Raw genomic sequence first — 26378 nt, forward strand, 5'->3', positions numbered from 1 at the left:
TGATCCTGACAAAGGTCTTGTGAGCGAAAAACTTCCTGTGCTTTCTGCCTATGCAATACACATCCACCCTATGTTCTAAAGAAGAGGAGAGTTGGTGGTGTTTTGTAGTTGTGTCCTAAGGTGACCTCTGCTCTTCCACATTCAGTATGTACAGTGAGCATAAACGCCCTAGGACAGGAAGTGTTTTACTGGCTGGATCGTGAGGTGAAAATTAAGGCATATACAGCCTTAAAAAAAGAAAACGAATGCAGCTACATCTAAGGACAGGCATCCCACAATATATAACGTTTTGGATACTTTTTGGTTTTGCAGGTAATAATGACAGCACCGTTGGGGTGATTGTAACCAGACAGTATTTTATTGAAGTAAAACAGGAAAGTGTAAGGCTCATGTTCACAAAGTGCTTTGTAAGGTGCTCTGAAGAAAGTGGGTCCTTTAGTGCCATACGTTGGCCAGGCAGTGTCCGATGGCCTGGAAAAGAGAATATCCATTTCATTTACACAATTGATTTTGATAACCCCCACCCCTTGGATACATATTGCCTGGCTATCTCTGGCTTTGGTAATTCGAGTTACTGCCTTGGAACAAACATACAGATAAAAGTAGGAATGAAGGTAGAACTTCTAATCTGCATATCTGTTTCAGATCAACTCAAAGTATTGAAGCCATTCGATTAGCATAAAAGCCAGGCAACTAGCACTTTCAGAAGACATCAACAGTCGTCGTCTCCCAATTATTATTATAGATTTTAATTACTCACATTGCATTCTCTTGCATTGTCCAAATTTTGACACCAATAGGATGGCCCAGCTGCACACCCAGAATCCTCTGTGATGGCCTTAGAAGCTGCAGGACAGGCTCCAACTACCTGCAAGAAGAACATAAGGGTTTTTCTAAAGTTTTATTTTTTTACCCAGCAACATTTTTTTTTATTTTATTTTTTTTAGGCTTTGAATTGAGTGAGTTTTTGCTACGTGTTCCTCCCAAGGGGCGTATTTTCCCCTCATTTCCTGTTCTGGTGACATTTAAGAAATTTCAACTTTGTGTCCCAGTGGTAATGATCACCAGCACAAATAGAAAGTACTCATCTTTACAATTTGGCTGCAGACGCCAACAAATGTTTTTGTGACCCTTTTCCCACTCAATACAGAACTAGAATAAAAAGGAGGATGGTCTGCTAGAAACATGTAGCAGATAATATTGTGAAATGAGCTCATCTCAAAAGCTAAACATACATAGTCCTGTATTGCCTCATATACCTGACAGGTTGTCTTGTGGTCCCACGGTTTGAGGAGAAGCTGCGACAGTTCTTTCTGGTGCTCTTGCAGGAATACATGACACTGGGGAAGGACATAAACATTTCTGTACATTGCAAGGAACATTTCAAATTACATTCAAGTATTGTATTCTTCCTGTATATTAGACATGAGATTCTAACAAGCTCTGCATTTTTACTAGAATAAAAGGTTTTAAAACTGGGTTCTGAGGATGAAGAATAAGTGTTTAGTTCTGTATTAGGTTGGCCTCACAAATCAAAAGTTAGGCCAATTCCTGCTGAAATATGACTGAAATTTGTTCCATGGGTGGCCCTCTTGACGCTACTAGGGTTGAAAAAAAAAAAAAAAAAGAAGGGAGCCCAGTGGAACATTCTCAGCCCAAAAGCACTTGCATCCAGTCAGAGGCAGGCGCTGGTGCGGATTTGGTATTCTGACAGGCGCTGGTGCAGATTTGGTATTCTGACAGGCGCTGGTGCAGATTTGGTATTCTGACAGGCGCTGGTGCAGATTTGGTATTCTGACAGGCGCTGGTGCAGATTTGGTATTCTGACAGGCGCTGGTGCAGATTTGGTATTCTGACAGGCGCTGGTGCAGATTTGGTATTCTGACAGGCGCTGGTGCAGATTTGGTATTCTGACAGGCGCTGGTGCAGATTTGGTATTCTGACAGGCTCTGGTGCAGATTTGGTATTCTGACAGGCTCTGGTGCAGATTTGGTATTCTGACAGGCGCTGGTGCAGATTTGGTATTCTGACAGGCTCTGGTGCAGATTCATGCTTTTTAGGATTGGGGAATAGTGATGGACAAACTTCCGACGGGACGTTTCGCGAACGCGAAACGCGAACGGACACAAACGTTCGCGAAAACGACCGTTCGCCGCGGGCTCCATTGACTTCAATGGGAGGCGAATTTCGCAAACCTTTAGGTCGAATTTGCGGCCACGGGGTAATTATTAGGGGGTAGCACGTAGTCCCACCACCTGGACAATAGCATAATACATGTATGAGGTGAATTTGGGATCGATAACTACAAGCATTTTTTTTTTATTTGGGAAATTGTTCTGACAATTCAGGACTATGGAGCTAATGAAGGCAATGGAGGAGAGGGAAGGTCAGGGACCAGGGTAGGCAAACAAGAGGGTGCAGGAGATACAGAGCACTGACAGCAGCACCGTAATACAGAGCACTGACATCAGCACCGTGACATACAGCGCTGACAGCAGCTCCGTGACATACAGCGCTGACAGCAGCTCCGTGACATACAGCGCTGACAGCAGCTCCGTGACATACAGCGCTGACAGCAGCTCCGTGACATACAGCGCTGACAGCAGCTCCGTGACATACAGCGCTGACAGCAGCTCCGTGACATACAGCGCTGACAGCAGCACCGTGACATACAGCGCTGACAGCAGCTCCGTGACATACAGCGCTGACAGCAGCTCCGTGACATACAGCGCTGACAGCAGCTCCGTGACATACAGCGCTGACAGCAGCTCCGTGACATACAGCGCTGACAGCAGCACCGTGACATACAGCGCTGACAGCAGCTCCGTGACATACAGCGCTGACAGCAGCTCCGTGACATACAGCGCTGACAGCAGCTCCGTGACATACAGCACTGACAGCAGCTCCGTGACATACAGCGCTGACAGCAGCTCCGTGACATACAGCGCTGACAGCAGCACCGTGACATACAGCGCTGACAGCAGCTCCGTGACATACAGCGCTGACAGCAGCTCCGTGACATACAGCGCTGACAGCAGCTCCGTGACATACAGCGCTGACAGCAGCTCCGTGACATACAGCGCTGACAGCAGCTCCGTGACATACAGCGCTGACAGCAGCTCCGTGACATACAGCGCTGACAGCAGCACCGTAAGCAGCCCCAGGAGGAAGTCAGCACAGCACAGGGATGGTGTGATCCCCTCATAATAAGAACCCCCAGGAGGAAGTCAGCACAGCACAGGGATGGTGGGAGCCCCTCATAATAAGAACACCCAGGAGGAAGTCAGCACAGCACAGGGATGGTGGGAACCCCTCATAATAAGCAGCCCCAGTAGAAATATGACACCGCTCAACCTCTTCAAAGAGGAGGGTAGGGGCATATAGTACGGTGTGCTTTTTTGGGTCAGGGAAGTGAGCCAAATGAATTAAGAAGGTCTGTGTGCTTGATTCCAAAAATTGTTTATAGACATATACATGGTCTACTGATCACATGTGTTGAATTCCTCCGAGATCCATGCCTCATTCATTTTTAGAAATGTGAGGTAGTTAACACTGTCGTGAGCTAGGCGAGTACGCTTATCGGTCACAATCCCCCCTGCTGCGCTGAACGTCCTTTCGGACAGGACACTGGATGAGGGGCAAGCCAACAGTTCGATTGCAAATTGGGCAAGCTCTGGCCAGAGGTCAAGCCTGCCCACCCAGTAGTCTAGGGGTTCATCACTCCTCAGAGCGTCCACATCGGCCGTTAACCCAATGTAGTCGGACACCTGACGGTCTAGGCGTTCCCTGATGCTGGATCCGGATGACACCTGTCGATGGGTCGGCTGAAAGAATGACCTCATATCCGAAGTCACCAACACATCTTCAAACCGGCCTCTTCTTGCAGGCGCTGTTGGATTGGTACCCGCAAATCCTTCTCTGGGAGTGGGAATTGCTCCTCTGCCAGCGCACGCAAAAGCAGAATGCAGCATTTCTCGAAGCAAGGCCTGGAAGTGCTGCATTCTGACAGCCCTCTGCGACGGCGGTAACATTTCCGCCATTTTGTGTTTGTACCGGGGATCTAAGTACGTTGCCACCCAGTACTGGTCCTTGACCCTCATGCTTTTTATACGGGGGTCCCTATTAAAACACTGGAGCATGAAGGCCCCCATTTGCACTCAAGCGGAAGGTATGTGGTGGTGGTGGTGTTGTTGGTGGTAGTGTCTTTGGGGGTGCACATAGCAGAGAGTGAAGAAGAGGGTGCAGATCGAGAGGATGAGGAGGGTGCAGAAGAATAAGGCTGAGTGAGCCACTCAACCAAGTCTGGTGCGTCCTTTAAAGTAATTGAACGCACCTTCTGCAACTTCCCACTTTGGCTCAAGGCTGTTGCTCCTGCCCTACCCCTACCACCCCTGCGGAAGGGCCTGCCTCTTCCTCTGCCTGTCATTTTTTAAATCACCCTGTGACAAAACTCTTAGTCCCTATACCGCTGAAGGACTGCTGCAGTATAGGGCAGCGGTCAGCAGTAGTGCATGTCAACCCTATGTATTGTGGACCGATAGCGGTCCTTACAGAACAGCAGACTGTACTGCACTCAGGCCTATGTACCGTAGCACCCTATACCAAGTTACCAGTCCTTATAAAAACTTTTGTGGACCAAGCAGGTTGTGTGTTAGTGTTTAGCAGACTGTGCGTCAGTCCCTATACCGCTGAAGGACTGCTGCAGTATAGGGCAGCGGTCAGCAGTAGTGCACGGCAACCCTATGTATTGTGGACCGATAGCGGTCCTTACAGAACAGCAGACTGTAACGCACTCAGGCCTATGTACCGTAGCACCCTATACCAAGTTACCAGTCCTTATAAGAACTTTTGTGGACCAAGCAGGTTGTGTGTTAGTGATTAGCAGACTGTACGTCAGTCCCTATACCAATGAAGGACTGCTGCAGTATAGGGCAGCGGTCAGCAGTAGTGCACGGCAACCCTATGTATTGTGGACCGATAGCGGTCCTTACAGAACAGCAGACTGTACTGCACTCAGGCCTATGTACCGTAGCACCCTATACCAAGTTACCAGTCCTTATAAAAACTTTTGTGGACCAAGCAGGTTGTGTGTTAGTGTTTAGCAGACTGTGCGTCAGTCCCTATACCGCTGAAGGACTGCTGCAGTATAGGGCAGCGGTCAGCAGTAGTGCACGGCAACCCTATGTATTGTGGACCGATAGCGGTCCTTACAGAACAGCAGACTGTACTGCACTCAGGCCTATGTACCGTAGCACCCTATACCAAGTTACCAGTCCTTATAAGAACTTTTGTGGACCAAGCAGGTTGTGTATTAGTGTTTAGCAGACTGTGCGTCAGTCCCTATACCGCTGAAGGACTGCTGCAGTATAGGGCAGCGGTCAGCAGTAGTGCACGGCAACCCTATGTATTGTGGACCGATAGCAGTCCTTACAGAACAGCAGACTGTACTGCACTCAGGCCTATGTACCGTAGCACCCTATACCAAGTTACCAGTCCTTATAAGAACTTTTGTGGACCAAGCAGGTTGTGTGTTAGTGTTTAGCAGACTGTGCGTCAGTCCCTATACCGCTGAAGGACTGCTGCAGTATAGGGCAGCGGTCAGCAGTAGTGCACGTCAACCCTATGTATTGTGGACCGATAGCGGTCCTTACAGAACAGCAGACTGTAACGCACTCAGGCCTATGTACCGTAGCACCCTATACCAAGTTACCAGTCCTTATAAGAACTTTTGTGGACCAAGCAGGTTGTGTATTAGTGTTTAGCAGACTGTGCGTCAGTCCCTATACCGCTGAAGGACTGCTGCAGTATAGGGCAGCGGTCAGCAGTAGTGCACGGCAACCCTATGTATTGTGGACCGATAGCGGTCCTTACAGAACAGCAGACTGTACCGCACCCAAGCCTATGTACCGTAGCACCCTAGACAGACCAAGTTACCAGTCCTGATAAAGAGCTTTGTGGAACAAGTGAGTTGTGAATGATTAGCAGACTGCAGCAGAAGGGCAGCAGTCAAGTATAATATTCTTTCTATATTTGGAAGAAAGAATATTATACGTGTACAAGCCTATTACCGTACCACTGATACCAGTCCTGAAAAGAACCTTTGTGGAACTAATAGTAACAGCAAGTCTTTAAAATTATCCTCACTGCCTGACACACTGCTTCCTGCCTGTCCCTATACAAATTGGCAAAAAAGAGTAGGCTGGAACGATTAGCTGGAACAGCTCTTTTGTGGACCTGATAGTAACAGCTAATGATGATGATGATGATGATGATGAAGAAAGACTAATCTGGCTGAGCTGTCCCTAAAATAGCAGCATACAGCGCTCTGTCCCTTTATCTAAACTGACAAAAGAAACTCAGGCTGCTGACCTAACACCTATACCAGTCCTGAAAAGAACTTTTGTGTACCAAATAGCTAGCGTTTTCTCTGTCCCTACTCCACACAGGATCCTTTCCCTACAGTGACAGAAGAAAGAATGTAAAATGGCCACCGGATCGGGTGTATTTATAGGTTAGGGGGAATGTCCAAGTGTCCATGAGCTGTCATGTCTCAATTGGTTGTCCTGTAACACATGATAAACGTGTCACGAAAGGTTAAAGTTCTTGTATACATTAAACACGTAAGTCCGCCGGGGCGAACGACGGAAAAAGGCGTTCGAACCCGCGGACGGCGAAAGTCGGAAATTCGCCGCGAAACGACCGCCGGGCGAAACGTTCGTCCATCACTATTGGGGAAATCTGCTTGGCTAAACAAGAAAAATCTTGTATGGCCAGCTTTACAGTTTAAAAATGCTACAAACATGAAAAACCATATGGTGGGAAAACTGCACAAGGTGAGATAATGGCAATAGAAAAAAGAGCATTTCACGATGATTAGCAGATCTAGGCTACTTACATTAAATGAAAATCTTTGCTGGAAAAGCCCAGTTGGGTCAGTAAGGCAACACATTGAACTCAATTTTTCATGTGAAAGAGACCAAAGGCCATGCTCTACTTGAGATGTAAAGATATTCATATAACATTAGTGTCACTTCTGGTACTACTTATTGGTTTGAAATTCAGTTTACACTGAATATATTCTCTGCATATGCATTTTTTTGTGTTTTATTTTATATATATATATATATATATATATATATATATATATACACATACTCATTTTGAATTGTTTAGATTTGTAAGAGTTTTAATTTAAATTCTAGTTGACAGCATGGCAGGCTGTGATCATGGCTTCAGTTCCTTGAGTCCCTGGTTGGGCCAAGCTTCTGTTGGACTTGAATGTGAAAATTTCTTGACTCAGATCAGTGACTCTGGAAGTACTAAAGCACTAGCAGATGAAGACCAGAAAAGGCAGTGTATATTTGTATGATAACTTGATGCTTGTGGTGCCTTTTTACCACTGCCATAGTGTCAAAGAATCTTCTGAGATTCAAGGTAACATTTTTCTCATAAGTGTTCATCCTACTTTACTCTTTAATAGAAAAAAAACACATAAAAGCAGGAAACACACTATAGTATCTATTTTACTCCAGCTCAGCTGTGGTACTTCATATGTCAGTTCATTGCTTGGTGTCACTGACCGAAATGGAAAAGGGGGTCAAGTTGAGTGAACATACTGGAAACCTTTACTCTGTAGGAACACGGTTTGTGTCTTTACCCACCTCCTTCCAGCCCTGCTGTTTGGGGCACACACTGGATAGTGACTTGGTGATCTGCTCCTGGGTCACATTTTCCTTAGCCATTGGCTTCACGAGGGAGGTGACAGCCAGGCAGGTTTCACAGGTGATGTCGTATTCTAGATCTAGAAAAGAAGCAGAAAAGCAAAAGTCATTCTAAAGCCGCGTACACACGGGCGGACTGTATGGCCTACTTAGTTCGTCATACAATCCGACGGACAGTCCGTCCTACTTTCGAATGAACGGACTTGACCACACACGGATAGCCAAACAGTCCGTCGAAAGCTTGCGCGATGACGTGTACAGCACGTACGATGGGACTAGAAATAGGAAGTCGAATACACAGCAATGCAACCTTTCGCCGTGTAAATCGTTTCTGAGCATGCGCCATTCTTAGTCCGTCGAACTAGCCTACTGACGAGCGGATTGTCCGCTGAAACCAAAGTATGACGGACAGAATTTCGAAAATTCCGAAATACTTAGTACGCCAGACTGCACGCTGAAAAAGTCCGGTGAAGCCCACACACGAGCGGACTGTCCGCTGAAATGTGTTTCGACGGACTAAGTAGGCCATACAGTCCGCCCGTGTGTACGCGGCATAACTTTACCTAGACAGCCATACAGCCATTTCAAGTCAGGCTCAGTACAGCATAAGTGATCCAGTTCCATATGATGAGCAGACAACATTTGGCAGAATAAAACAGACTGGATTTTAAAACATTAAAAAATTAGTTTTGAAATTATATTAACATGTTAAAGCTCCAGGCTATCCTTTATCTGCTTTGATGAAAAAAAAAAAATCTACTAAAAATCTTTTCGGTGTCAAGGTCAGCAAGCAGAGGTAGTGACACAGGGCTTTTAAAAATCACAGGTATGTTGATCTACATAGATCAAGGCAGACTAAACGCAAAGGAACAATTGTTTTCTATGTGCCCTTTCCACATCATATTTGTGTGCTCTGCATAAAAAATGCACTGCATGTCAATGCACCACAGAGTGCGGCAATGCTCTATGGCAGTGATGGCGAACCTTGGCACCCCAGATGTTTTGGAACTACGTTTCCCATGATGTTCTTGCACTCTGAAGTGTAGCTGAGCATCATGGGAAATGTAGTTTCAAAACATCTGGAGTGCCAAGGTTCGCCATCACTGCTCTATGGCATTGATATGCAATTAGCGGACCTCCAGCTGTTGCTAAACTACAAGTCCCATCATGCCTCTGCCTCTGGCTGTCATGCTTGTGGCTCTAAGAGTCTTGCTATGCCTCATGGGAATCGTAGTTCTGCAACAGCTGGAGGTCCGCTAATTGCATATCCCTGTTCTATGGTGTCATTTATAGCCTTTAAGGTCTATGTGAAGCTGTTTCAAACGAATTTATTTATGGCGAAGATAATGTAATACTTAATAAGTACAATGTATTCATGTCTTGTGTTCACAAAAACTGTAACAAATAAAATAATTTAAAAACTCAACATTTTGTGACATTTAATAAAATAAAAATAATCAATAAAAGCAAAGTAAACTGTGTACTATATTGTAATAACACACTGCACCACCTTTCATAAAGCACACAGGCTGATGCAAGTCTCCCTTGGACTTCCGGTACCAGGACATTCTTCCTCCCAATGACAACCAACATTGGAACATCCTTTCACCTATTAGTAGTGTATTAGGGTGGGGTAATTGGCGCTACCTCATAGATAGTCCTAGGTTTTGAATTCACTAGAACCACAATATAGCTAAGGGTCCAGATGCCTCATCTATTTCTTATGATGCAATGTACTTCCTTCTTATACCTAACAAGGTCTATATCCCAATGATCATATACTTAGGGGAGAAAAGAGAGAGCAGGGATATGGGATTATATATGATAAGTGAAAGTGACTATCCTTTCACCTATTGTCCAACAACACTGGTGCAGTATTCCTCCCATGGACCAACAACCTCTGTATTTTATATCTTTTTGCTCACCAATGACAAGGTGTTTTTTTTTTCTCCTACTGGCCAATAAGGCTGAAGCATTTTCTTTCACTGATCAGGGATTCTGGGGCATTTTTTTTCCTCCCAATCGTCAGCAATGTAAAAGACACTGTTACATACTCCTGCCCATTGCATTCTGCATGGTATGCTTTACCTTACATACTCATGACCCATGCACTCTGCAATCTTTGCTGTGCATTACAAGCTTGTCACATATCTATGCACTACATTTGTGATGTAGTGCCATACATACATTTCACGCCTGTGCTTAGTAGGTCTAACTGTACACTTTTGACATAAAGGTGAAACTTAAAAAACAGTAGCAGTGCTGATTAGGCTGCTAATTTTGGAAAGTTTGTTTCAAAACATATGATGGAGCAGATTATGAGGGTATCAATACATATACATGCTGAAGGAATTAAAAGGCTCCCATTGAAAATGTTATATGATGATGGTGATATACTTGCTTTGTGTTTTATTCTTCTTTTATTGCAACGTCCTTCATAATTGGTAAAGGTCTATGTCTTTTTGTATCACTTTTAAGACATTTACATATAATACACCCTTTTACATCAGACAAATGCTCTATAAAACCTTCTTGAAAGTAAATAAAAAAACATTGTTATCCTAACAGTATTAAGACTGACTGTATGTGGTCATACTGACACCCACCTGCCTCGCAGTTCTCTTCAGTAGCACACATGAGTAGTAGTCCACACACCAATTTTGGGCCCAGTTTTCCCAGTATGGTATCCAGTATAATAACTGTGTACTTCTCAATCAGACACTGGCACACTCCAGCAATCTTTCCCGGGAGGGCTAGGCACAGAGCTGAGGCACTCTTTGCAATGGCACTCTGTAAGCAAAATCAACATTTATTATGCGCAGTATTTTAAGAGAACCTGTCACTAGTACAGGCTTGTAAAGTTCTTCTGAAGGTCTGACACAAAACTTGGTTTCAACTGTAGACCCCTGCCCCTTGGCGCTAAAATTGCAGATATCAAATTTCCAGCTATAAAAAAAAAATCTGATCTCTCTAATAACCTTCATATAATACCCACTTTTTCTGTTTAGAGAGGCCCATTCACACCTATGTGTTCTACAAAGTGCGTTAAACCTCCTCTTCACATTTGGAAATAGTACTGTTTACATTCTCATTAGTGGTGCACTCAACACAAATCCCTGCATTCAGCAATTTGTTTGCCTTCAGGGTGCTGTTATAGGGGTTGTCATAGGATGCCTTATTACAGCACTGAGAACCAGGTCTTACAAAGGCCTTAATATGTCCTCAGAGTTTATGGTATGGAAGTTTCGGAAGTTTACAGTATGGAAGTGTTGGAACTTTGTAAATGGTTCTAATGCCCCTATCTCAAGAGATAAATTCACAAAAAAATGTAAGTTGAACAAAACCCACATTACTTAGAGTTTGGCAAGTCAGTACAGATGGATAACTAATATTACAGCCCAACTCTTGGCAAAGCAAGAACACCCTTCCTTCCAACCCATCTAGTTATTCGCTGAAACATTAAAAATAATTCATAAGCCCTATTTACTTACCTAAAGCCACAGCCGCATGACATTTGGGTCCCAAGCCTCGTCTACTCTTGTTTACATCCAGTGGGTCCTTTTTACTGATGTCCGCGGCATTGCTATGTGGACTCTTCCTACTGGTGGAGACTTATGTTCCAGCTGTGAGAGCCTCATCACAGAGGCTTCAAAGGCAGCAGAACTACAAAGGTCAGTGAGGGGACTGGTCCTCAGGAACATAACTGGCCAAATCATCCCGTCTCCAGGGCAGGAAAAAAAGATTTCCAGCGCAAGCGAGAGATGAGTGTTAAACACTTCATCTCAACCCAGGAGAAAGGTAAGTCATTTTCCATAAACTGTTAAAATTATTTTTTTTTACAAATTTGGGCTTTAGGCTATTCAAAGTGAAAAATCTTCAGAGGAAGTGCTCTAGGCGGCTAAGCATGGCCATGTAGTACAACTATAGTATACATCTTGAAGTGTGGCTTTCATAATTTTCCTAAATAACATGTACGTGGGGCTGGTAGAAGCTAGGAAAAACCTGCAGCTGAGGTAGAGGAGGTGGGTTTACAGTAGTGCCTTAAAAAATAGACATAGCAATGTATACTGTCATTAAGAGGTTTGATGATAAGCACATTACAGATTAGGCTGGTCCCAATGAGCACATCTGTATAGGGTGATTTTTCATTAATGCCCATGAAGAAGTACAGTACTGTACATTGCTAAGCTAGGCCAAGATTCAATCCACTGCTTAGAGTACAGCTCCTGCATCTTGGTTGCAACAATGATAAATATAGTGGTAACAACAATACCCAAAGAGGTTTGCTTTCTTACAACTGCAGAGGTCTAGCAGAGCATGGTTTGCTGTGGAATACATACCACTGGGATTGCTGCCTCAAATTTAGAGACAAATGATTTACACATCCAACACATTGGCTTCGGAATTGGCCAGTCTTCCTTCATATTCTGCAAAACAATGAAAAGTATTGAAATAGCCTGCATGAAGGCCCTCTTTGAGGTGGGCTGAAACATCACTTTAGTCAGCTGAGTACATTTAAGATGCACCTAGGCCAATAAAAATGTGTGATGGGACCCCATATCAAAACCATCAATGGCCTCAATACCTTAGTAAACTCCATCTCAAAGAGAATTTCTTTATTGAAACATACCGTTTTCATAGCAATTTTATAAAGGTCCCCAATGAAGATATAAATGTATTTATTTGTTGTGCTAAATGCTAGTGCTGCCTGTATAAAAAGGGCTGGGCCCTCTGTACTTCTGGGCCCCACAGCAGTTGCATGGCCAACTAAGTCTATAGTTAAGTGCTTGAATGCTGCACACACTGAAGTGGATGTATTCAGTGAACATAATTCAGTCAGTGTTTCCTGCTGGTGGCACATGAGATGGGGCCTGCCCTCTTACTTCTATGGCTTCCGTACCACAATCCTCCAAATGGAGGATGGGTGAATAGGACATTGTATTCTCACTGATAGAATGTGGTCAATGCACAGACAACTGATCACCTGTACTGCCATGATACATAAATGTGTCATAGCACACAAGTTGTATTGAGAATCACTACTGAGCTGTATATACACAGGTCCTATATACATTATTAACTTTTTTTTCATGTTTTAGTTACATAGTTGATTAGGTTGAAAAAAAAAGATAAAAGTTACAGTTAAACTAATAGAAAAAAAGATTAAATAAGTAAAAGTGAAAACTTCCATATATATATATATATATATATATATATATATATATATATATATATATAGAATCTTATACCTTACAGACAATCCAGGCAAAAAAAAACCCTATAAAGCATGGCCCAATTTGCTCCAACAGGGGAGAAAAATTCCTTCCTGATCTTCTAGGGCAATTGAATATTCCTTTGATCAACAATCTCTGGTGTTATTACTTATACATTTTAATAGCCAGTTATATTCTGTGCATTTAGGAATGTAGCCAGCTTAATAAAAAAAAAAAATAAAGATTGACTGAGCTGGATAAAACTAATGTCTGAGAGTCTATTCCCCATTTTCACAGCTCTTAATGTGAAGAAGCTTTTCTGTATGAGGAGGTTAAACTTATTTTCCTCCAGATACAAGAAATGCTTCTTGTCTTTTGCAGTGATTTTAAAGTGAACAACTTTGCAGCAACTTCACTATATGGAACATTTTATGCATTTATACATGATGATCATATGCCCCTTAAAGCAGATGTAAACCCTCACATATACCCAGTAAAGTGAACAGCCTCAGATGATACACAGAGAGGAAACAAATCTCCATATATAATAAGTTTTACATGTATCTCTACTATCTTCATCTGTATATATCCTTTAGAAAGTGCACGTCCTGTTAAAGTTTCTCTCTTCCTGGTCAGCACTGGGAGTGGATTATTGGCATACAGTCAAGAAAGCTGATTGGAGAAAAGGCACACACCCCCTCTTCTCATAGGCAAAGGAAGAAAGAAAGGTGCAGAGCTCTGCTCTTAGAAGGTAAGCTCACTGCTTATCTACCTCCCCCCGACACACACTTCTATCTCCCGTCTCGGAGAATGTGTAAGATGTTATCAGGCTGATAACAGAAGAACGGGGCAGGAGAAAGCTACGGGACTCAGTGCTTTTAAGAGAGGTAACAAAACACTGCAGATATATGTGCCAAACTCAAATTTCATGAATTGGGTTTACATCAACTTTAAACACCTTTTCACAAGGAAGCATACATTCAGTTCAGCTAATCGTTCCTCATAGGTGGATTCCTCCATGCATCTTAGCAATTTATTTTTCCTTCTCCAGTTCCCCAACATTCATCTTATTGGCCAGTGCCCAAAACTGAACTGCATATTCCAGATGAGGTCTTACTAATTATTGGCACAGGGGCAAAACCATAGAGTTGATATACTATAAGCAAATCCACTCTGCACTACAAGTGCACGTGGATATGCAGTCGCTGTAGATCTGAAATGACGGGAATCTTCTGATTTTATCATCCAATCATAGGCAAGCAAAAATGCTGTTTTTTTTTTCTTATTTCCTTGCAGTGCACATGTAAGGGCACAGTGAATTTGCCTTTAGTAAATAACCCCCAATGTCTCTGTCTCTTGAACCTACATCTGCATGTTGCAGCCTTTGCGTCATTTCCTTACCGCAGTAATCAGGACTGTAATAAGCAGAAAAAAAAGATCAGATTATTTTGGGCCAATTTTCCTTTGATAATTAAAAAAAAATCAGGAGATATCCATAACCATTTACCCCCAAATAAAAGCCCAATTTGTCCTGAAAAAAAAAAACTGATATAACCAACCTGGATGCACAAAGCAGTTCTGATGATATGTACGGTTTTAATAACACATGTCAAAGTTGCAAAGTTGTGCTTAGGCATTAAGATTTGTTTTACCCTTAGGCGTGAAGGAGTTCATTTCTTAATTTTCCAAAAAATTGTGACTAAAAATTAAAACTTCCAAAAACTCACAATGCCTCCTAATAAATATCATGCACTGTCAATTTTCCAAAATTGAGCCATTTTAGGGGTATCTGTTCTGACCTGGCATTTGTGTCTTCAAGAAATGAAAACAGACTACATTTTCTGAATCTATAGACCTTAAAGAGACACTAAATTATATTCTTATTCCCCCGAACATCATGTATCTACGTCCACTGACAGTTTAATCAATCATTAAATAATTTAAAGAGTGTGGTACTGCTGTAATTCTATCAAGAACAGGCTCTCCGCCTAAACTGAGCAACCATGCAGGCAGGGTACTAGTGAGGGAAGCCATCAAGAGACCTATGACAATTTGAAGTTACAAGCCTCAGTCGGCGAGATTCATTTGATATATGCAAATGACAACTGCTTCCCAGGTTCTTCACCAGTTGCAGCTTTATGGGGAGAGTTGCAACAAGAAAGTCACTATTAACTAAAACTTATATGACATCTCACCTACAGTTTGTCAAAAGGCACATGATAGATTCTAAATTAATTTAGTAGAAAATTGTATGGTCTGATGAGGCTAAAATTTAAAGTTTTGGACATTAGACTAAATATCATGTTTGATATAAGCCAAACACTACACATTATGATAAACACACCATCCCCACTGTGAAACATAGTGGTGGGAACATTGTTCACTGGAATTGCGTCTCTGCAGCAGGTCACAGAAGGATTTTTACTGTACATCAATATATAAAATAAAATATTTTACCTCTGTGTTTTTGTCATGCATAGTCTGTATATTTTCACGGACAACAGACAATATATTTTCCAGAAAGACAGAGTCACTTAGCAGCTCCAGCTTCAAGTTATCAGACTGGTCGTGAGAACACAAGGCGAGTTTAGCGCAGACTGAAGTAGGATTCTGGAATACAGTTCATTCATAGGTCATAATTCATAAAAATAAAATGGGGGGGGCCTATTTATTAATTTTTCTCTAGCGCATAGGTCTGTTTCCAAACATGACTCTTCCACTGGGCAACTGCTACACAAAATATAGCACATGAGCTTACAATCACTACATCTGGAAGCTAATTAGTTGCTAAGGTCAACACATCCAGTTACATAGTTAGTAAGGTTGAATAAAGACACCTGTACATCCTGAGTGTCTACAATTGTTGCTATACGTTGCACACTCACATTGGTCCCTACCCTCAAGGAACCCATAATCCAAGGTCCCCATTCATATACTAGGGCCAATTAACCTACCAGCATGTCTTTGGAGTGTGGTAGGAAACCAGAATACCCGGGGGAAACCCACACAGGCACAGGGAGAACATGCAAACTCCAGGTAGGTAGTGTCGTGGTTGGGATTTGAACCAGCGACCCTTTTTACTGCTAGGCGAGAGTGCTAACCACTACACCACTGTACCAATATGAAGGATTATAGAAAACATTTGTTAGATTTGTTTGTTCAACCTGTGTATTGCAAGCTAGCCTGCCATACTGGGTGTGGGAGAATTCTGAAGCCAGCTCCATGCTCTGTTGAAAGTCAATCACTTAGTGCAGCCCTCAAAATTTCCACTCACCTCCTTGCATTTGGCAAGTGAAAATTAGCTGAGGGCAAGTGTGGAGCAGGGACAGACTGGGCCTACAGTTTCTTGGCTGATCACTTCTGGCAGAAGTGGTGCAGTCTTTTTCAAAGGGCATCTGAAACGATCAGCCAGGAAACTGTCAGGAGGTTAGCTGACCAGCTCACACAGAGCAGGGATCACCCGCTGTGACACAGCTTGTATATGAAACAACAGCCACTGTCAAAGTCCCGCCTCCGGCCGGCAATCCTCCTGATTCCGCCCTGTGATCGCTGCATTGATGGGCACCGATGAGGCTGCACTTATGGGTACTCATAGGCTGCATTGGGGGCTTATGAGCACTGATAAGGGTGAAGTGATGAGAACTGATATGCTTTATGTTAATATTGTTTAAGTTGTTGTTGATTTTTATTTTTGTAATTAAATTAGGGGCGGGGCAGGGTAGGGATTGGGTGGGGCAACTGGTGGTGAGTAATTCTTAAGGCCTGGCTAAGAGCTCAGGCCTTGAAATTTTGAGCCCTGACTTAGTGTACGGTATAAACCGATACCACTAGAATCACTACAGCACAGGCCTTAAGTTGACTCAAATAAATGTTTTCCTAGACATGAAAGCATTAAAGAGAGTGATTAGGATCACTGCCACCAAAACTGTTCATGTAACATGGCCCTAACTGGTTTATCTGTAGTACAGACTTGTCCGGTCTATTTCAGCCGCTTCACATCTTCATGCACTTGCTGGAACAAAATATCTCTGCATGGATAACCCGTTGGTGGACCATGTCTGCTCAATGTGTGTTGGCAAGGGTGCTTATAGTTTCCACCAGATAAGTATGTGACAGGGTGAGAACTCAGGAACAGAACTGGGAAATAGTTGTTACCCTATTAAAGGAAGTGCTTATACAAAGACCCTCATGGTGGATTCATTGAGTATTATTTTTAATAAAAGCTGTGTATTAACAAAGATAGAAAACAACAAGATAAGGAGGCCTCAAGTTAGTTGAGCCTTTGGCAAATGACAGCCATGCTAGACTTTACAACTATGAAGTCACTTATGTAGACAAATTCATGGTAAAAGCAACATATTGTAGGTTCTTACCAGCCATTTTTCCATGGTATCGATCAGGGCACTTTCATATTGATCCAACAGCTTTTTGCACTCGTCCAGGAATAGATTAAAAGGGTAATAATTGCACTGTTTGTGCAATAATTCTTTGATGGAGTTCTGAAGTGGCAAGACAGATACATCAAATTGGCCAGGTATTCAAAGGTATTGGGTAAGGATCAGTTCCAAATATACAAAAAAATATACAGTACCGACATCCCAAAGTTGAAAAATATAAGGAAACTTAAGGACCCATGCTTAACCTGTATTCCTTTTAATACATATCTTTTCAATTAGGCACGTGAATTGAATTCCCAGATTTTGTCTGTTGACGACGTGTACCAGCTTGGGGATTTGGTTGGCCATTTTGGCCACCTCCCCCCTGGGGCTCATTGGGGGCATCCGATATAGGAGTTTTGGTGACATTTAAGGTGAGGGCTTTATTCTTTAGACTTACCAGCTATACTTAAATGGATTTAATAATGGGCTATGGCTCAAAGTTGCCTACCTTATTGTCTTTGTTTCTTTTTCATTTTTCTTTTAATTTTCTCTCTTAGATTTGTCAGTTAAGGGTAGTGAAGTCTTTTTTCATGGCAATGTAGTAGCTCTCTATAGGGCTTACCCGAGCTTCCAAAATAATTTAGATGTTTCAATTTAGCAACGAGTGGGAGGTCAGTTTTTGGAGCCTGTCTTGGACTGTTCCTCTGTCCCCCTCCATTTTTTGATGTATAAGTTCTTAATTGTTTAAATATTTTTGCAGGCATCTTACTGTACCTTGCAGAGAAACATTTATTAATTTTATCCCTCTCTACGGACAATCTGGCCTTTCTGTGGACCTCTGTTGGCTGTGTGGGCGATGAGACCTGTGGGGAGTTTTCTCTGACTGGAATTGACCCTTACGCTCCCCTTTTTTGGAGGTAGGGGGAACATGTAGCATCATGTCTTTTTGCAGGGATTGTTTTCAGGGAGTTTATTTGGTGTGGGGGTTATATAGTCACGCATGTGCAAAAATGTATACTTTGTGTTTTTTGATATGTATAATATACTAACTTTGTTTATCTGTTTTTTGTCTTTTCGTTTTATACATCTAGAGTGAGTTACACATTTTTTTTATCTAGAATGAATACTTTACGTCCATTTTCCTGAAGAAGCCACATCAGTGAAACATGTCGAAAAATGTTTTATATACTTGAGTGTAATGATTCCTTCAGTCTATGATATGTTGTGTGTATAGACTTATGACAGTAGGAAACATTGCAGTCGCCACATCTTCTTTTTAACTTTTTTCAAATAAACAATATATGTCTTTTTTTTATATAATTGTAGTGTGTTATCTTTATAAATAGGTACCTTAAAAGTCCTGTATCTCCAAATTTCCTTATATCAAATTGGCCAGGTTGCCTGGCATTCATCTACAATATTATATTACTGTTTTACAAAAGTCAGGCTTTAGGTTGGGTTCACACCCCCGCATCCAATTTGCATAGCAGGAGAATGTGACCGGCTCTCTGTGAACCAGCTTCATATATCTCCGGGGCGGCTGCGGAGCGCACTGCACAGAAACGCGGGCGTCTTTAGCTCCGTTTCAGGACCGAATTCAGGCAAAGATTCGTCCCTGAACCAGAGAATGGGGACGCACAGTTGAACATTCCATTTAATTTGTCTAAATACATCAAAACAAAACATGTTCAATGTGTTAGTTTGTTTTCTTTCTAAAGCAGCTACAGCCTTAGTAGAAAAGCCTGTTCTCTGCCAACATCCTGTAGATAAGGACCCTGGCTTTCTTTGTGGAAGCAGTGGTCCTTCTGCAGAGGCCCAACATTTGCCCCCTTCTGAGTTACACCTAAAGCTCTGCAATTGGCAAAGCTGCTTTTCGCTGAATGTAGTTCTCTGGCTCTAACACTGGGGGCATTGGGGCCTCTACAGAGAGAGCACTGCTTCCCCACAGACAATGGTCCAAATCTTACAAAAAAACAAGAGAAAATACTGCGCTAAAAATAATATAAAAATGAAAAAAACGAATCCAAATACCTAAAAGCAGCGATTAATATGATGTGATACACACCCATAAACCATATAAATCAGAAAACTATAACCGCGCTCTCCCATATAACAAATTCTAGTGAGAAAAATTAACCCCTAAAGGTTATAAGAAAAAAACACATTAAAGTCAAATAAAAAGTGAAAAAATAATAATAATAACCCTAACGTGTAGACAAAATACTGTGTATGAACAATTACAATCTAGTGAAAAAATATACAGTATAAATTAATAAATAAATGAAATAAGAAACATATTGAAATAGTTATGAATTCATACAATCCATAAAGTGCATTAAATATACAAAACAATCACAGACACCATAGATAATACATAAAGTGCTCAAAGAAAAAATGTTTCTCATAGAACTGTAGTCATAAACGTGAGTCCAATGAGCAAAAATATATCTCCAAAGGAAATCCAGTACAGGTGCAGTAACAAGCTTCCTTCACCAACACCGTGCTGATAAATAGTAAGAATGCGCGCTTACCAAATCCCAAATCAAATAGGCATATATTATCAGGGATCTCAAAGGGTCATCACACCGGGACACCAACTCATCTTTCCACACGGTTGAGCCATTCATAAATGTAAAATAGAAACTCCCATAGCGTAAATCCGTAAATAAAATCTTTTATTCAATCGTAGAAAACATACTCACAAACATAAAAGGTCAAATCAGCGTTAAAATGCCGGCCGGCAAAGCGAACGCCCAAATGTCACGTGATAGCGTCAAGCACGTCGAGACCACCCTACGTCCGTTTCGTCATATATGATGTCGTCTGGGGCATGCCCCAGTATGGCTCAACCGTGTGGAAAGATGAGTTGGTGTCCCGGTGTGATGACCCTTTGAGATCCCTGATAATATATTTCTTATTTCATTTATTTATTAATTTATACTGTATATTTTTTCACTAGATTGTAATTGTTCATACACAGTATTTTGTCTACACGTTAGGGTTATTATTATTTTTTCACTTTTTATTTGACTTTATTGTGTTTTTTTCTTATAACCTTTAGGGGTTAATTTTTCTCACTAGAATTTGTTATATGGGAGAGCGCGGTTATAATTTTCTGATTTCAATGGTCCAAATCTGCAGCATGCTGGCAGGACACCGGCTTTTGTGCTCTAAACTTGGGCTAAGTTTAGATGTGGAGCTATCATCTGTGGTGGATCGCTCCTTAGAGGTGTCTGACAGGTGGTGAGAAGGCGATATATTGCCACCTCATGGCCTGTTTTAACCCTGTAAACTCCATATTATTGTGCCACATCTGCATGCATCACACATGGTTCCTGTGCGGCCCCATTCACTGAAATTAGTTGCATTTAGCGGTGGTACTGCCGAACCCAGCAGATGATAAAATTGTTACCACCGCTTCACAACAAAGCATTGTGGCCAGTGGCATATGTACACCTCCATCCAGCTGCCTTTACAGCTTAAGGGGATACGGGAGGGGGAATACACCCCAACTGTCTGTTTTTACTGCACCCCCAACCATAAGTGTAAACGTCCAAGAGCCCAATTGCTAATATTCCAGATCTAGGCTTTATGTTGCCCATACATACATACAAATTTAACACATTCCTTCATCCACTCTAAACAGTGCACATTGAAGAACCTCTTGCTGTGGCCATTGTATTACCTGGAGATGAGATGACTTCACCATGCTGATGAATAATGAGACCATCTGCTTACATTGGAGGCATACTGGGTCCTGTTTATGTGAAAAAGAGACAGGGGCATTATTTATTGTTAGACGTCTTCTAAGGAGAAGATATCAATCCCATCACCTACATTTAGACCTCATTCTAAATAAAAACTGTGAATCTGACCTAGGAAGTAGAGAAAAGACACTGCACAACTAGGCTTCTGATTTTCTGTTTCAGAACAATTAGTCCAGATGCCATTATATCCTACCTGATGCATGAAAATGTAATGAATTGTTTAGACAGGCCCTTACACCAAATAGTTGATGCAATAAGTGTTTAGAATGCATAAATAAATTGAGATTCATTTAATATTTCATTTTTCAAATTAGAGAATGAAAGCAAGCATCCTGTTCCGGGCCACCCTTTTGCTTTAAGTTGGCCTTAAACAAGACCTAATTTTCTCTTCCGCTCTTACCAGTTCTTCCTTCCATACATTCTGCTTGCAGTGATCCACTTCTCCACACTGAAAGGCACTAGCCAAATCCTGGCACCAGAACTCTGGACCCTGGGCACATCCATCTTTCACCAGAACCTTCCCAGACACAGCTGTGGAATGAAAACATAATATAATGTTTTAATTAAAATACCGGAGGAGGCTGAAGTTACAGAGGTGACTACAAAGGATGACAGTCAATAGAAGGTGACATAAATTTTTTGAAAATTGTATGATCATAAGGTGGTTCAAAACTCTATTTTTAAATGACCAGTTCCTCTGTTATGTATAAATGTATGTGTCCCTTTGGTTTGTTTTTCAATCAGTTGATTTGATGTCATTTTCAATATTTGTGAAAATGGTGGGCTCCTGGATAACTTCAACAAGCGACATCATGCACCTCTATTGCCTTTCGCCAGTAGAAAAGCCCTAATGCCGCGTACACACGACCGGCCTTTTCAACGGACTTGGTCCGGCGGAGAATGCGACGGACTTTGCAGCTGAGTTCCGCCAGACTTTCAAACGAACGGACCTGGCCACACACGATCACTCCAAAAGTCAGACAGATTCGAACGTGATGACGTAGAATAAGGAAGTTCATAGCCAGTAGCCAATAGCTGCCCTAGCATCGGTTTTAGTCTGTCGGACTAGCACACAGATGACCCGACTGTCCTCTAAAAGCCGAGTCAAATTTGATGCCAGTCTTATTTCTAGGTCCGCCAGACTTTTGGGAAAAAAAAGTACACTGGAGCCCACACACGATCGAATTGTCCGATGGACTCTGGTACACGGCATTACTACTGTTACAAAGTGCACTAATGATGCAATCAGTCAGGTCAGTCCATTAGGAATGGACTGGTCCACTTAAAAGTGATATTTTCATTATAGATGGAGCATCATTGACTTAGTCAGCCACTGATTTTTTTTTTTTTTTTAAGGCTTGAATATTCAAACAGTGAGCTCTCCTGCCATAGTTTCTGAATCTGTTCCTGACTATCTGGGAGATTTTGGTGTTCCCCTCGATCATGGTCCAGTATCTCCTTTTGGTGTCTCCATATTAAAAAATAAACTAAAAAAACCTAATAGAGAAAGTGGAAAGTCTCATATTGTCCACAGAAGGACAGGATATCTCACCAACAGCAGCAATTCCTAAAAAATAAAATATCAGTTTCGGGTGGACTGACCAAAGTTTTCCTTGCTATAGTTTGTATTGGTTTGCGCATCATTTTTGCATCCTGCACTGCTGTTCTAATGAAAGGGCTCATTCACAGCGGAACATGGTGCAAGAAACCCACATTCCATGTGCGTTTTCCCACACCATGTACAAAATGCACAGGGTCTGCGATCTGCTGCAGATGTCGATGTAATCCTAATGACACCCCAGACACAGTTAGCAAACGCAGGTCATTTGCCTGCACTGGATCGCATGATACCGCAGTACCATTTGATCCAGTTGCCGTACATTTTTAAAGTAGTGCTTGCATTATTTTTGGTGTGATCCAGTGCTATTCACACCACACTGAATGGCACAGGATTCAGTCCTCGGAAACCAAAATTTCCAATTTTACATGGAGGCCCACCAACAAGCTACATTGGCATTTTCACCTAGCTTTTAAAGTCATGGAAAATGTAAGCAACAGGGCAAGAAATGTTTATGGGAATAGTAGTGGCCTTGCTCAGGTTTTCAATGGTCCTGGAAATTCCTTTTATTTTAAACTTTGTGTATGCAGGTAGATATCCTAGTATTTCCCCCATTTGATGGAGTGACCAGGGGAATCACAAACACAATGCACTTGTGCCTAGACCATGGATATTAACCATATACACTGAAGTGTAGCTAAAAAGAAAAAACAATGTATACAGCTTTAGTCATATCACTTACGTTAAGGTGACCACATTTTTAAAATGAAATCCGGGGACATTTTTTTTTCTACTAGCAATGACGGTAATCAACGACTCATAGCTGGACTGTCATATTGTGGCGGACAAATTGGACACTAAGTGACACTTTTTGGGAACCAGTGACACTAATACAGTGATCAGTCCTAAAAATATGCACTGTCATTGTACTAATGACACTGGCTGGGAAGAGGATAACATCTAGGGCAATCAAAGGGTTAAATGGGTGCCTAACAAGTGTTTTCCTACTGTGGGGGTAGGGGGTGCTTTTACTAAAGGGAAGGCATACATCCCTGTACCTGTCTTCCATACTGACAGACCACCGTCCTGTCTATGTACATAACGATCAGTGGAAACCGGTGGGCCTCGAGTCCGCCGGAGTCACTGATTGGCTCCCAAACTGAAGAAATGGCCCCTCCGTTCTGACCAGTATATGATCATCAAATACAAATAGGGACACAGATGATGGAAAAAATATACCCCCTAAGCTAGTAGGGGCGGTGGAGCTGGGGGGGGGGGGTGTAATTCAGAATTTATTTTTTTAATTCTGCACTGACTGTCTTTGAAATTTCACAAAACCGGGACAGACTTGGTCCGTGGACAGTGTCCTCATTCCGGGGACTGTCCCCGCAAACCGGGGATGTCTGGTCATCCTAACTTACGAGTAGTGAAGGATGTCCCACATTGTGCAAGCATTTTGATCCTGGAGAACTCTTCCCTGTAGGGATGACTGTCCTCTTCTTGTTTCTGAACTTCTATCACTGCAATGGTTAACAGCTTCAGGTCTTCAGGCAGAACAACAGTACAGATGGTCTGAAGGGGACACATCCCCTCCTTCCTCCTCCTCCATTTTTTCATTGATTAGCAGGCTTGTAGCATGATCTGTGAATGATGGAGAGTCTAATCAGTCACAGGATTCTCTCCCCCTTTCACAGATCATGTCACAAGCCCTGTAATTATTAAAACAAAAATAATTTATCAGTGAAGGAGAAGGAAGGAGGGGATGTGTCCCCATCAAACCATCCGTACTGCTGCTCTGCATGAAGACCTGGAGCTGTTAACTATTGCAGCACTGGAAGTTCAGAGACAGGAAGAGGACAGGCATCCCCACAGTGAAGATTTCTCCGGGACCAGCTGCCTGCACAATGTGGGACATATAGGTAAATGAAATGACTAAAAATGTAGGTATATATATATATATATATATATATATATATATATATATATATATATATATACTGCAGATGCTAGATTTGTACCCTATCCAGAAGTCTCCAAACTACAGCCCTCCAGGTGTTCAAGAACTACAATTCCCTTCATGCCTAGTCATGTCTGTGAATGTCAGAGTTTTACAATGCCTCATGGGAAGTGTAGTTCCGCAACAGCTGGAGGGCCGTAGTTTGGAGATCCCAGCTCTATACAAGTCAATAGCTGCTGCCTCTGCTGTTCACACGTAACTGCTTATCTAAGCAGGCACATGCAAATAGAGTCTCCTGGTCACAGGCAGTATGTCTATGGTAGGCTTTTCTGTTGAGTTTTGGCCACAAAAAAACTGGCTGAAGCTAATTGTGCAGTTTGTACGCCACCGTAGCACAGTGTTGCCATTTAGCCGCCTCTGAATACAGCAAACTATCCACTCAATTCACATTTTGAGGCCAGTAACACTAAACTGCCATGTGAATGTAACCTTAAAGATAGCCTCTTACTCGTTGACACCTGTTGCATCTGCAGTGCAGGTAGTGAAGGTTAATCTCCCTATTCGGACACAGATGAGTAAAAAAATGCAACAAAATTATATGCAAAATTAAAAAAAAAAAAGTATTGACTTTATATATACAACTTTTAACTTTAACTTTTGAGCCCTAGTGTTATTATTATCAATTCATGAATGTTTACAACTAAAGTGGATGATGATTAATACTATGAAATATATCTTCACCTATCACTAACACAAAATACTTTGACTCATGTTGTTCTATTCAATATAAGTGACATTTTTGGTTCAATTATCTATTAATATGCATATGAAGTGACATTTTTATGAAACAAATACTGGTTAATTTCAGTAAATAAACTCAAATAAAATCAAAGACATAAGGCATAAGAATTTTCCTATAATGCTAATAATCCAAACATCCACTCACCAATTCAGTGTTGTCACTAAAACCAAAAAAATGAATATAATGAAAGGAACCCTTGTAATCAAGTTACCTTGGTAAAAAGGGTTATTTTAGGCTTGGCTGAGTCTATTCAAATGAAATAACTTTATTTAGAGACTCAGAAAATTGTTAGTGTATCAATAAAAATCCACAATTATGAAAAAAAAAAAAATTTGAATTTTTTGAAACATTACAATTTTCTAAGTATCTAAATAAACATATTTTATTTTTTTCATAGACCCAACCATGATTTTTGTAAAAAAAAAAAAAAAAATCTAAATTTACAGTACTTTTTCATTTGCAGTGCACAAAATAAAAAACCCAGCAGGAATAAAAGGCCAGCAGGAGAAAAAGTTTTGCTGAATACTCATGATAATCAGCATAGTACAGTGCATATTCAGTGGAAGTCACTCACCTGCAATGCCAGCCAGGAGACAAAACAGGCTCACCAGAGTCCTTTCCATGATGAGGTGGAATAGGCAGTGCCCAGTCATAGGTGACCCTATATACCCAGGCTGGAGGAGCCAGCGATGCAAATCACCCTCCAGAACACTGTGACACTCCCACATCTCCCAATGTCTCTGAGTCATATGTCACCTACTTGTTGCTGTGTCAGTACAGACCACACATATTCTGCAGATCTCTGCTTCTCATAGAAAGTTATCAGATATTTATTGAGGGTTGATTAAAAGTATATTCAGGTTGTTTTTTATTTCTTAATTTGTATTCTGATCACAATAACTGTGAACTTAGTGATAGGAGAATCAAACACTACTATTGCTTCTTCTAACAATTCTGGCTGTGATACGTATCCTACAACAA

The 26378-nt window shown here is 41.8% G+C and overlaps 1 protein-coding gene across 1 annotated transcript; it reads right to left on the reverse strand.

The window, feature by feature from the left end:
- Nucleotides 1–336: 336 nt before the first annotated feature.
- On the reverse strand, nucleotides 337–26119 carry SFTPB (surfactant protein B). The gene is made up of 11 exons (XM_077469574.1): nucleotides 25972–26119; nucleotides 21481–21611; nucleotides 20999–21070; nucleotides 17308–17433; nucleotides 15392–15544; nucleotides 12062–12148; nucleotides 10328–10511; nucleotides 7662–7801; nucleotides 1260–1340; nucleotides 761–868; nucleotides 337–471 (listed from the first exon to the last, which is right to left on the reverse strand). The coding sequence occupies exons 1-11, from the start codon at nucleotides 26048–26050 to the stop codon at nucleotides 436–438; spliced, it is 1197 nt and encodes a 398-aa protein (XP_077325700.1). The 5' UTR covers nucleotides 26051–26119; the 3' UTR covers nucleotides 337–435.
- Nucleotides 26120–26378: the final 259 nt, after the last annotated feature.

The sequence above is a fragment of the Lithobates pipiens genome, unplaced genomic scaffold, assembly GCF_037356315.1.
Source record: "Lithobates pipiens isolate NorthernLeopardFrog02 unplaced genomic scaffold, aLitPip1_a1.2 Scaffold_8, whole genome shotgun sequence".
In the NCBI taxonomy this organism is placed as follows: domain Eukaryota; kingdom Metazoa; phylum Chordata; class Amphibia; order Anura; family Ranidae; genus Lithobates; species Lithobates pipiens.